Here is a 13,847-nt window from a genome sequence, read left to right as displayed (position 1 = left end):
TGCGTCTCTGCTAGCCAGTGGCCAGATGTCCGGCTGCTGGCGGAGCCGGCCCGCGGCTCCGCAGAATCACTGCAGAGCACAGCCGGCCGGCCAGGATTCCGGGGGGGGGGGGGACAGAACGTCTCCCCCCGCACCATCAGCATAATCCCCGAAAGGTAAGTGATTTTCATACATCCCTAGCAGAAACTAGGGTCTGAACTACATATGTGCAAGAGAAGAATTGAACTAAAGTTACGTTTGCGGAGCGTGGTTGCACAAGCAGTTTTGCATTAGGCTCGTCCAATGCGTGCCGCTTGGGATTACACAAGTACTTGCATCCGTTGTAATGGGCAACCGCTTGCACAATGGAAAGATGCAACAGATTCCATTAGCGCTATTGGAGTTTGAAGAATGTCACCATTAGACACTGCCCTGTGAATGGGGCAGGGGGCATGCATAATAAAAGCTTTACCTGGAAGCACCTCTAGTGAGTTTATGGCAGATGTGAGGCTTCAATTAGGGAACTGTATGGCTCCATTTCCCACCCATTGTTCAATGCCAACTCTCCAAAAATTACACTGTGATCTTAGCCCAAAGGCTGGGAAGTCTTTTGCTGTTTTCTGCAGCTCCTCCTAGCTATATTCACGTATTGCTCTCCATTTCTTTTGTTAGTTGGTGGATGAGGGATGTGAAGAAGAGGATCCTTAGGCTGAACTTTTCTGTTGAGGTTCTGAGAAATTATGACTTAAGGAAGGTACAACTCTTGGTTATACAGAGATCAGTAGATTCAGATCTCCAGTATTTGAGAATGGCAGCTGATAAATCCCGTTCCTCATTATTTTAAAGAATCTTTCCAAATATGGAATTGTAAGAACTTTGTATTGGCATACACGAACTGTTTCCAAATACAGGAGATCACTTATGCTCACCCGTTTCAATATGCTGCCTTTTGCACTGTTAAGCGGCCTGTTTAATAAGATCCCAATTCACAAACGTCTCTGTCTATGTGGAACTGAAGAAACAGAGTCATAGAATCATAGAATAGTAGGGTTGGAAGGGGCCTACAAAGCCATCGAGTCCAACCCCCTGCTCAATGCAGGAATCCAAGTCAGAGCATCCCTGACAGGTGGCTGTCCAGCCTCGTCTGGAATGCCTCCAGGGTGGGAGAGCCCACCACCTTCCCAGGTAATTGGTTCCACTGTCGTATTGCTCTAACACAGTCAGGAAGTTTTTCCTGATGTTCAGCCGGAATCTGGCTTCCTGTCACTTGAGCCCATGATTCCGTGCCCTGCATTCTGGGGTGATGGAGAAGAGATCCTGGCCTTCCTCTCTGTGACAACCTTTCAAGGACTTGAAGAGCGCCATCCTATCTCCCCTCAGTCTTCTCTTCTCAAGGCTAAACATGCCCAGCTCTTTCAGTCTCTCTTCATAGGGCTTTGTTTCCAGTCCCCTGATCATCTTTGTTGCCCTCCTCTGAACTCTCTCCAGTTTGTCTGCTTCCTTCTTAAAGTGTGGTGCCCAGAACTGGACACAGTACTCCAGATGAGTGCTAACCAGTGCTGAGTAGAGGGGAACTAGTACTTCCCGGGATTTGGAAGCTATGCTTCTATTAATGCAGCCCAAAATAGCATTTGCCTTTTTTACAGCCACATCACATTGTTGGCTCATATTCAGCTTGTGATCGACAACAATTCCAAGATCCTTCTCGCTTGTACTATTGTTGAGCCAAGTATCCCCCATCTTGTAACTGTGCGTTTGGTTTCTTTTTCCGAGATGCAGAACTTGGCATTGATCCCTATTAAATGTCATTCTGTTGTTTTCTGCCCAGCGCTCCAGTCTATCAAGATCACTTTGAATTTTGTTTCTGTCTTTCAAAGTATTAGCTATCTCGCCCAATTTTGTGCCATCTGCAAATTTGATCAGCATTCCCTGCACCTCCTCCTCCAAGTCATTAATCAAAATGTTGAAGAGCACTGGGCTCAGGACTGAGCCCTGCGGTACCCCACTCATTACCTCTCCCCAGTTGGAGAAGGTCCCATTGATCAGCACTCTTTGAGTCCGATTCTGTAGCCAACTGTGGATCCACTGGATCGTTGTTTCATCTAGCCCACTTTGAGCTAGTTTGCTCATCAGGAGATCATGGGGCACTTTGTCAAAAGCTTTGCTGAAGTCGAGGTATGTTATGTCCACAGCATTCCCACAGTCCACAAGGGAGGTGACTTGATCAAAAAATGAGATCAGATTCATCTGGCAGGATTTGTTCTTGACAAATCCATGTTGGCTTCGAGGAATCACTGCATTGTTTTCAAGGTGCTTCCAGATTGCTCCAGAATTTTCCCAGGGACTGATGTCAGACTGACTGGTCTGTAGTTCCCAGGTTCCTCCTTTTTACCCTTTTTGAAGATAGGGACATTAGCCCTCCTCCAGTCATCTGGCACTTCACCCGTCTGATAAAGTCTGTTGATCATGTATTCCTGTATTGTAATTCATTTAGAGACTGCAGAAAGAGGCTGATTCTCTCTCTACTAAGAACTCTTCCAGGACAATCTTCCGAAGATCTGGTATTGTTCCGCTTATGGGATGATTCCTCTTATATCGCTGAGAGGGTTGCCATTTCATTTTTTTACACCTCAGTGCAAATGAGGGAAAAAATTATGTTGGCCCCCTTTTAAAACCCAATTGCTTTATGTAACTGTTCTTCAGTTGCTGTATTTGTTATTTGCATCAAAGTTCTTATTGGTCTGTGACGGTAATAAATGGTTCATTCAACTCTCGAAACTACTAGTCTGAAAAGGCAACGCCGAATACATCATGCTAACATAAAGCACTCACTTTATCCTCCAAAGAAGGATAATAGCTGGTAATGACAGGGTGAATTGCCTGCTCATTCGCCCCAGAGCCTCGACGGAAGCAGCCCGTGCTTCCCTGAAGCCACGGCTGTGGAGTTTGCCCAGCTGCCTGTTCGTGAAGCTTGGAATGCAACTGGGTTTTACTTTTCTGCTTTGTTTCTTAAAGTCCCGAGAGAGATGAAAGAGAAAGGCCACATTGAAAAGGGAAAACAGACAGAGAGGTAAAAACAAGAGGAGAGTGCAGAGAGAAGTTTTCATCGGTCAGGCAAAACGGTTTTGGAGGCTGCACAAACCACCGTGGGCCACCGTTTTGGTTCAGGCTGCTCCCCCCACCCCCCAATGGAAAGCAGGCTGGCCAGGAAGGGCAGAGCAGCCCAGAGCTGCTGCACGCACTGTGTTGTTTGCTGGAGAAGTTAATAAAATAACCCACCATATAAAAATGTCAGAGCCACATCAGTGCTCATTTGGAACTTCCTTGCTTCGCTACCCAAATACAAAAACGGCTATTGAGCTGGGCAGTACGGTGGAGCGGCTGGATTCTCCCCTCCCCCAAGCACTGGACCCTCGGGGACGTTGTACAGCTGTAGCTGCTGAGACCCTCTGGCTAAAATAATGAGAGCCATTGCAGATGTGTGATAAATTGCTGAGCCTCATGGTGAGTGAGCCCTCTTTCAGTAAAGTTTAATTCGGAGGCTACACAAGCAAACGTAAATAAAAACTTGCTGTTGTTCATCACCTTCGAGCCCTCTGCTCACTATTGGATGAGCTGTTTGGGGTGTCACGGGATGCTCACAAATATTCTAACTGCTCAGCAATAGAGCACTGACAACCAGTGCAGTTTTCGAGGGAACAAGGACACTGGGCCAAGAACAGAGGGAGTGATGGTCTGCTTGGAGAAAAAGGAGAGGAATAGGCAGGAGTGCTAGGCACATAAAGATTGTGAGGGGTAGAAAGGTGGCTGGAAAAAGGACCTATAGGAGACAGAGAGCTGTGGGGAAGCACAGCCACAGGCACATTTGTTGAGGAAGCATTGGCAGTTGGTTACGAGGCAGGGATCTGAAGGAATGATGGGAGCAGGAGGCAGATGGAGAATGGAGTTCGGAAGAGCTGGATTTAAGAACAAAAAGGGCCTGGACCAGAGCCTCAAACAGAGCCTGAGGGAGAGGCAGGTGTGCGCTACTGGGAGTGAACATGCAAAGGAGATCTGGAAGGTGAGGGACTTGTGGGCCAGGAGGGCCAAAGAAGTTGAGCATACAAACTTCACAGGTTTATGTCAAATTTCCAGGCAAATCTTTGGTTGCAGGATGGTAGTCAAGCAGTGTCCTCAATTCGTGGTTCAGTAAAAATGTGAAGGTCTACATGCTTGCAACATCTACATTTCTACTAGCCAGCTCTGAACAGGTTCTGTCTTTGCCAGTCTCTTAGGAGACTGCGTTACCCTCTCTCTGGCTTTGTATCAAGAAGCAGAACCCGAGGTGGGAATACACAGGTGAGAGGATGGGGCCACGCAGATCAGGGTGGGCTCCGTTCTTAGTGGTTCCCACAGAATTTGACAGGGCAAAGCACACAGCCTGCAATGCAGGACACAGCTGAGAGGGCACAAAACCAGACCCCAACACCATGGAAAAGGACCGACGAAGCCCCCACCCCACGGTGCCCTTAGGCGCTGATCTTCTTCCACAGCCTGCATTTACTCCCATGGGGAAGAATGAAGTGCTGCTCCCAGGAAGGTCTGGATTCCATTTAATCTATTCTGTCTGGATTTTGTGGATTCTTAGGTGACTTTTGTTCCATTTTCCACTCACTGACTGAATCAGATTGTTTTTTCCCCTTTGGAAAAGTACGCAAAAAGTCTGCTGCAATTTATGTAACTTTTGCTGGCGTGTAATGTTTGGCATATTTTTCTTAACTCAATGAACAGAGCACACACAAAACGTACTACACAGTGGAGGATGAAGAGAGATCAGAGATGTATAAAACATTGTGTGTGTGTGTGTGTGTGTGTGTGTGTTTAAAAAGGCATATGTATTAGCTTATTTTCCAGGAACTTTTGTATTTTAAGAATATAAGAAGAGCCCTCCTGGATCAGTCCATCTAGTCCAGTGTTCTGTTCACACAGTGGCCAAACAGCTGCCCATGAGAAACCCACAAGCAGGACAGGAATGCAACAGTACCCCCCTGCCCATGTTCCCCAGCAACTGGTGTACATAGGCATACTGCTTCTGATACTGGAGGTAACGTAGAGGCATCAGGACTAGTAGTCATTGATAGCCTTCTTCTCCAGGAATTTGTAAAGCCATCCAAATAGGTGGCCATCACTATGTCTTGTGGTAGCGAATTCCATAGTTTAACTCTGTGCTGTGTGAAGAAGGACGTCCTTTTCTCTGTCCTGAATCTCCCACCAACCAGCTTCATGGGATGACCCCACTTGGTTCTAGTATTATGAGAGAGGGAGAAAAATATCTCCCTATCTACATTCTCCACACCATGCATAATTTTGTAGACCTCTATCATGTCTCCCCTGACCCTCCTTTCCCCCCCAAGCTAAACAATCCCAGCTGTTGAAACCTCCCCTCATAGGGGAGATGCTCCTGCCCCCTGGATAATTTTAGCTGCCCTTTTCTACCCTTTTTCCAACTCTACAATATCCTTTTTTAGGTGCGATGACCAGAGCTGTACATATTATTCTAAGAGTGGTCGCACCGTAGATTTATATAAAGCAGTATGATATTGGCAATTTTATTCTCAATTCAAGGTGTATGTACTGCATTTTCATATGACTAAATGTGTGTACAATTCCAAAAAGTAAAAAAAAAGGTCCACAAGTCGACTTGGAAGATGCTGGCCTCCTGTGGAACCCACAGGCTGGATTCACAGAAATCCGAAATCATCTCAGTCTGTTTCGGATACCTCCAACATCCTTGCTCCTGGGAATTAACTTGCATTCACCTAATGACTGAGGCCCAGCAGCCTCCACTGACAGGGACACGGCGGGGGGGGGGGCAGGAAAACGTGTTTCCCCCGTCCCTGCAGTACACAAGCTCTCCGTCCACATATGCCCTCTCCATTGTAATGTCAGGCATTCTGTCACTTTTTGATATTCACGCACACCCTCCATCAGATCCCATCTCCGTATTGCAAATTAGTCTCTGTTTTGCTGTCGCTGACAAATCTATCTTCCATCCCAACAACCTGCCTCTCTTGCAGCTGCTTCTTTTGGTTATCTTTCGAAGAAGGGAGCCATTCTTGTGCCCCTTTAAGAAACCAGGGACTGAAGCATTACTCCCACAGTGTTTTCAGGAGCAGAAAATTTCCTCCTAATCCTTGCGGAACCCTTCCCCAACCTAGCACCCTCCAAGCACATTGGGCTACAACCCTCATCACCCCCAGCCAACATGGCCAGTGGTGGGATGATGGGAGTTGTACTCCAGCACATCTGGAGGGTGTCAAGCTGGCGAAGGCTGAATTAAAGAATCAGTGCATATCGATGTTTACACAGGCCCAGGTACCTTGGCGGGCTGTTTTACAAGACATCACGGCTTTCAACGCTGTGCTGCCCCCTCCCAGTCGCCCCACATCCCCCAGCTACAAAACATGTCTGTCTTCCGGAGCAGCTTTAACCGGTCTGGAACTGATCTAGCCTTTCTGGAGGTCTACCGATCACTAATGGCCATTTGCCATTTGCCGATCACTAATGGCCATTTGCCATTTGCCCATCACTAATGGCCATTTGCCATTTGCCCATCACTAATGGCCATTTGCCATTTGCCGATCACTAATGGCCATTTGCCATTTGCCCATCACTAATGGCCATTTGCCATTTGCCGATCACTAATGGCCATTTGCCATTTGCCGATCACTAATGGCCATTTGCCTTTCTGACACGAAGGGTGACTTCAGCTTAAATCCAAGTGATTCCACCAATGACCTCTGTCAGAAGGTGGCAAATCAAACCTGGCCGGGAGGACTTAACTGCCTCTATTTAGTTACTATCACTTAGTAGACATGATTAATCATAATTGTTTAGAATTACGATTAGTCATAATTGTTTAGGCAATTGTGACTAATCATAATTACTAACTGATAGCAATGGGGAGAGCAAGCCTATGGCCGCTAGACACTGCCTAGACAGCCATAGGATTTTCGGTTTCTGGGAATTAAGGTTGTCTAGCCTCGGTTCCCAGAAACCGTGCTCCCTGCCGCCCTTCACAGCCGGCACGGTTCTTTCCACGCCACCACTGTCTCTGCGCTCGTATATGAAAACGCGTGTCTAGTCACAAATGCAGAGCGGGCGAGGCATGGAGGAGAGGATCTTCTCCATCCTCCGTCCGCCCTGCACTGGATAGTCGGTAGCCTCTGGCTTCAGAGGCTACCAATTCTTTCAATAGGTAAACTGAAAAACTGAAAAATTGGTTGCGCCCTAAACAGAGGCAGTTATGTCCTCTGGGCCAGGTTTCATTTGCCCCCTTCTGACAGTGGCCATTGGTGGAATCACTCGGATTTAAGCTGAAATCACCTCTCAATAAACCAGACTGAATTGGAAATCACCCCTCATGTCACAAAGGCAAATGTTCAGCAAAGAATGCAACCTGCATGTTAAGCTGTCTTATGCTGACATAGGTCATTGATCCACCTAGTCTGCTAGCTGAATAGGGAGAGATGAATTTTCCAGTTTTACTTCCTCCTGCATCCAGATTTGTAAAATATCAAGTGTGTTTGTTTTTTTTCCTATTCTGTATATGAAGAAATTTGCAAATGCTTCTACATCCTTAACAAAACTGAACTGAACTTCTCACCCCTGTTGCAAATTCAACAGATACAGCTTCTCCCAAGATGGAGAGAGCTGTCTTCTACCTGCCTGCCATGTAGCTCTTAAAGAGGGGGAGCCTGTCAGAAAAGATTGCTGGCAGCCGTCATTCCTCACTGACAGGGTTGAGTACACAGGGGTTCAAACCCAGACTCTTTAAGAGCTAAGCGCCGAAAGCCCTGGGCCTGGAAGGACAAATCTCTCCATTTTGCTTCCTCCTGCATTTGAATTTTTAAATCTTCACGTTCTTTCCATCCTGTTGATGAAGAATTTTTCAAATTCTGTGAGTTCTTATCTAAAAACATGCTCCCTAATTCTGAGCAGCTTGGCTCTCCAGTCCAAGGGGGCCTCACCCAGTCCAGGGATCTTCCAGTGCTGGGGTGGGAACCACATTGGTTCTGGGGGATAGACTGGATGACGCGATGGGGTCCCCGGCTGAAGCGCTGTCTGGCGCTCTTCCTCTTGGCGCATTGGCCAGGGAGCTGGTTTTGCTTGTCCTTCATCATTCCCTGTGTGGGCAGCGAGAAGTAGAAATGAAGCCGGGCTGAATACTCAAGCCAGGGCCTGCAGGAATTCCCTGTAGGAAGTTGGATTAAAATTCTTTAAATAAATCAATAAAAATAAATGTATTACTTCTTGCAGAACCCCGATAATTTTTGATCATGTCTAAAATGAGGTATGGCATGAATATTGGTGCAAACACAGTAGAAGCATAGCTTCCAAATCCTGGGAAGTACTAGTTCCCCTCTACTCAGCACTGGTTAGCACTCATCTGGAGTACTGTGTCCAGTTCTGGGCACCACACTTTAAGAAGGATGCAGACAAACTGGAGAGGGTTCAGAGGAGGGCAACAAAGATGATCAGGGGACTGGAAACAAAGCCCTATGAGGACAGACTGAAAGAACTTGGCATGTTTAGCCTCGAGAAGACTGAGGGGAGATAGGACAACGCTCTTCAAGTACTTGAGAGGCTGTCCCAGAGAGGAAGGCCAGGATCCCTTCTCGATCATCCCAGAATGGGATACGGAATCATGGGCTCAAGTGACAGGAAGCCAGATTCCGGCTGAACACCAGGAAAAACTTCCTGACTACGAGAGCAATATGGCAATGGAACCAATTCCCTAAGGAGGTGGTGGGCTCTCCCACCCTGGAGGCATTCAGGATGAGGCTGGACAGCCATCTGTCGGGGATGCTCTGACTTGGATTCCGCTATTCAGCAGGGGGTTGGACTCGATGGTCTTGTTGGCCCCTTCCAACCCTGCTATTCTATGATTCTATGGGAACATGAACATATCCAGTCAGGCCATTTGTCCATCGAGCCCATGGCCCTGACCAGCAGTGGCTCTCCAGGGCCATGGGCAGAGGTCAAGCAGCATCCCTACTAAAGATCCTTTTCGCTGGAGAGGCTGCTGACTGAACTTGCATGGCAAAGCCTGTGTTCTACTACTCAGCAATGGCCTGTGTATTCTACACTAAAAGACAAGGCAAAATCCTGTTCTCGGGCCATTCAAGAAAAGCTGGTTTCTGCAACCTGTACTGAGCAGACCTGTTATTATCTGCTATTATCTCTCCATAACTACTTCTGGTTTTGCTCATCCTGTAAGTTTTGTCTGGCACAGAAGCCCCATCCCAGGCACTGGTAATCTATTCCAGCCACCCCAATGGCTTCCAAGATTGGTCACATGCTTTCAAGTCTATCTCTGCAAACTTTGGTGTAGTGGGGAGAATGCTGGGCTTGGACCAGGGACACCTGCTCAGCCACGATGCTCACTGGGTTACCAATCTCTCTCAGCTGGCCTACCTTACAAGGCTGATGTGAGGATAAAATGGAAAGTAAACAACTATGCCATGTATACTGCTCTGAGCTCCATGGAGGAAGGGAAGATAAGAACCTAAGAAGGGCCTGCTGGATCAGAGCAAGGGTCCATCTAGTCCAGCATTCTGTTCACACAGTGGCCAACCAGGTATTGACCAGGAACCCACAAGCAGGACATAAGTGCAATAACACCCTCCCACCCATGTCCCCCAGCAACAGGTGTACATAGGCACAGTGCTTCTGGTGCTAGGATGCGAACCTCAATCTATGTGCATTCCCTCTCCCCTTGCACACACACTGATATTTCTGCTGTGCCTCAAATCCTTTCAATCAGAATGAGTCAACTTGAGATGGCAGACAGTGATTCCGCCTGCCCCTGCCAAATCCTAAGAACCGTTTGTTTTTACATCAACATTCTGCAATTTCCTTCGCATGCCCGGGAGCAGCTGTGCTGCCGAGATGCTACCGGCCTTCAGCCCGTGATGACATCTCCCAACTGTGAAAGTGTTAAAAATTAGCAGCAATATTTAAGCTGTTATGGCCCGGGTCTAAATCTTCCAGACAGCTGTAATTAGTTGCAGAAGCCGCAGCTGTCTCTCTGGAACAGATGAGACGTTTTTGGAGGGAAAACACGAGCACACAACCACGCATACACACAACCAGCAGAATTAAGAGCTTGGCCGGGCAGTGAAAAGGTTGGCCTACTCTGATCTGTTTGGTTTCTTACTGAAATGGTAAATTCGGGAGTCCCTGGAAAGCATGAACGTTGACCTCGTAGTGGTGTTCCCCTGAGACTGGAGTGGTGTGCTTTTGCACATGGAACTGTCATTGGCAAGAGATATGAAATCATACAAAGACTGCAACATCAAGCTTTTGGACCTTTCCAGAGGAATAGGGATGCACGAATCGATAAAATGTGGTATTGTAGAGATTCTCAGTTCCACCTTGTGTCCATTTCAGATTATAAATCTTGTTGTTTACTGTCACATGAAAATTCGTGTGTATTTTCCCAAATGTATGCTTCAATTATGCACATTTTTGAAATGTATGCCTTTTCGCTCATTGATTAAAGTGTCTGCGCATGTTTTTCAAACGTGCTCATTCTTCATGCACATTTTAAAAACGTATGCGTTTCTAACACAGTTTCTGTTGTCGTTCCACGAATAACTTCGAGAGCTCGGACATGGATGGACTACAGATTGAGTTCGGGTCCGCATTCAGTTTCAGGAGATATGAACTGGGTAAATTCTGGTTCAAAACAAACTGAAACAAATCTCTTGTATGTCCCTACAGAGGAGTGGCTTAACTGTGGCATGACTGATCCCATGGAACTCTAGGTCACGTGTCTCCATGGATCATGCTGGTATCATCCAGCCCATTAAATATTGATAGGGCACCTTTTCCCTTCTCAGCCTCTCTGGTCACTGTAGTCATTGCATGAGGCACTCGTGATGGTTCCACCTGGAGCTGAGGTCTGCTGAGAGTCCACTCAGAGTAGAGCTTTTAGCATACTGACTCCCTCTCTGTGGAATTCCCTGCGAGCTGATGTCAGATGGGGGCCAACATCACTTTGCTTTGGGCATTTTTATTTAGACAAGCTTTTCCTGAATGACCAGCCATGGTTTTATTGGTATAATGTGATTTTAAATATTTCTGTTCTTCTGTATTCTGAAATTTTCCCTCCTTCATGTTCACCGCTCGGGAATGTATTTTAGATGTAAAGGGGTTTATAAATGTTGTCAATAGATACAATACATAAATAACGGTGCATAGGTTCAAAACCTGCCCTAACCACGTCAACAGAAAGGGATGCACATCACCAGGCCTGGCGAGGGAGCAATCATAGAGTTGGTGGCAGCAACAACATAGCTCAAGGTCACATACGAATAGTGGGCCATACGCCATGTCAGGTCATTTACACATCTGGCCAATAACGTGTTCTCCGACTGGCAGGGGTTCTCCAGGGCCTTCTCCGTCACTTGTTACCCTTTGAACTGGAGATGCCAGGGACTGGACCTGGGACTTTTTGCTTGCAAAGCAGGGGCTCCACCGTTGAGCTACGGTGTCCCTCCAATTCTAATCGTGCCCACACAAAACGGGCATTGGCGATATCTGGGAAAAGGTATAGCTAAGAGGCATCCTCCTTACGATGTCTTTGCGACGTACTGTACTTCGAAGTAAGAGAATTTAGGATTGGGGCCTTTTCAGGCTTTGGGGCCTTTTCAGGCTTTGGGGCCTTTTCAGGCTTTTATTTGGGGAAATAATTTCCCACTGGGAGAAAAAAACCAGTATTGATAACTTTTCTAATTGAAATCTAATTGCCCTTTCTCACTTAAGCAAAACCATACTTCTGTGTCTGCAGCTGCCTTCTGCAACAGCCAGGCTCAATCACGTACTAATTCTCTTAGCTGAAACCTCCAGTGTTTAAGATTTATGGTGACTAAATACTTTATGAGCCATCAGCCAGGCCCTAATATTTTGTGTGAGGACATTTCGCAAGCCTCACTTTGCTTGAAGTCAAGTTTCACACTCAATTAGGTTGCTCCCGACTCCACAATGGCCTCATTTTAAAAAAAACAAAAAACAGTCACCTGCTTTTCATTTCACATTTATCACACTTGCAGCAACAACAAAACTCCCAACCTAATTTTATATAAAAAAGGCCAAACAAAACCCTTGCCTACTTCACTCTCAAACATTTCATTTCGAAGGCATTAACTCACTTGGAAATTAGCTATTGGAGAGGGAGAATTTCCACTCGGCAAGATAAACTTCATGGTAGTGCTGACCCAAACGGGCTGGGGAGGGATCTTCTGTGAACACCCCCACAAATGTGTTCCACAACACCCCCAAAAAGCACAACTGCGAGAAGCACAACCCACCCCTAACAAGTTGCCCCGTCCCCCCCCCCCCCCCGTCCTGCTCACAACACCTTTGCGATGAGAGAGAAGGGATGGTGGCAGCCAGAGTTGCAATGCTACATGCTGAAGCGGAGGCGTTCATCACAACTCTCCCCAGAACCATGGCCCCAAGGAGAGTCCAAAAATGCAGGCTGCTGTGTTGATCAACAAACCAGTTGTAGAAGTTTCCATCTCTCCAAGGGCAGGTTTTGGTAAAGCAGCTGGGTCTTAAGTGACCATTCAAGACCAAGCCACTCAGAACACTCCGCAGCGCAACAGGGTGCCATATGCTGCAGCTGGGAAAATCCATTTCCCCATAGCTGTTGTGGGGATTGCAGCCAAGCGCAGAGGGAGTGGGGTCTGAGACGGGAGGCGGGTGATGTCAGTGTCCCTGCGAACCCAAGGGTGCTGGCACTGTGAGCCCTGGTGCTGGGTCGTCTGTCAGCACACGGTGTTCGTGCCGGCGCTGACAGCCTATCTGGACAGCCTAAATAGAGGTGCTTAAGGGAAGGGGGAACATGACAGAGGAGTTAGGCGCGGTGTGGAGAATGTGGCTAGGGAGACATTTTTCTCCCTCTCTCATAATGCTAGAACCCAGTGGGGGCATCCCCAGAAGCTGGCTGGTGGGAGATTCAGGACAGATCAAAGGACTTCTTCTGGGCCATGGGCACACTGTTAGAGCAATACGACAATGGAACCAATGACCTAGGGAGGCAGTGGGCTCTCCCACGCTTGAGGCATTCAGGATGAGGCTGGACAGCCATCTGTCAGGGATGCTCTGACTTGGATTCCTGCCTTGAGCAGGGGGCTGGGCTCGATGGCCTTGTGGGCCCCTTCCAACCCTACTATTCTATGATTCTACGATTCACACAGCGTATGGTTAAGCTATGGCATTTGCTACCACAGGATGCAGTGATGGCCACCCATTCGGATGGCTTTAAAACGGGGTTGGATGGCTTTAAAAGGGGGCTAGACAAATTCCTGGAGGGAAAGGCTACTAACGGCTACTAGTCCTGCTGGCTATGTGCTACCTCCAGTACCAGAGGCAGAGAGCCTATGGACACCAGTTGCTGGGGAACATGGGCAGGAGGATGCTGTTGCGCTCATGCCCTGCCGGTAGGTTTCCTGTGGGCAGCTGGTTGGCCACTGTGTGAACAGAATGCTGGGCTAGATGGAGCTTTGGTCTGATCCAGCAGGGCTTTTCTTAGGTTCTTACGCTTTTTCCTGCTCCCCACAGGAATAACTGGAGCCATTATACCCCATCTTGGGATAGGAAATATAGGTTTGAGAGTAAGATTGGAGTGTGGGGGCTGAAGGCAAACACCCCATGGATCATCCACGGGGAGGGGGGTGCCTTTTCACCCCAACACTCCCATTTCACCCCTATGGGGTCCTGAGCAACCAGATGAAAAGATTATTGTAACATCAGTCTGTCTCTCTCAGCACAGTCGGTTTATGCTGGCTAGACTGGAGAAGAGTCTTTCAGGCCACCCAACT

At 47.6% G+C, this 13,847-nt stretch overlaps 1 protein-coding gene across 13 annotated transcripts in view; it reads right to left on the bottom strand.

Annotated features, from left to right (window-relative positions):
- The window catches only part of LOC146336770 (lipase maturation factor 1-like), a 294,331-nt gene that overhangs the window by 2,796 nt on the left and 277,688 nt on the right, over positions 1-13,847 (bottom strand). For 3 of the 13 annotated variants that reach the window (XR_014785602.1, XR_014785604.1, XM_084818932.1), the window contains one exon: positions 7,989-8,144. The exons of 8 other annotated variants lie outside the window; for them this stretch is intronic. Coding sequence is in view for 1 of the 5 variants with exons in the window: in XM_084818932.1 (XP_084675058.1) it covers positions 7,989-8,144 (156 nt within the window). In the remaining 4 variants the exon portion in view is untranslated. Of the gene's footprint in view, positions 1-7,988; positions 8,213-13,847 lie in introns of all 13 variants that reach the window. 2 more of the 13 variants (XR_014785603.1, XR_014785601.1) reach the window with 1 other exon arrangement.

This window comes from Heloderma suspectum, chromosome 12 (assembly GCF_057233095.1).
Source record: "Heloderma suspectum isolate Gila_16-S chromosome 12, 16-S_ref, whole genome shotgun sequence".
Classification (NCBI taxonomy): Eukaryota; Metazoa; Chordata; class Lepidosauria; order Squamata; family Helodermatidae; genus Heloderma; species Heloderma suspectum.
The sequence above is the reverse complement of the archived record's forward strand: the minus strand, read 5'-3'. Positions and strand labels throughout refer to the sequence as shown.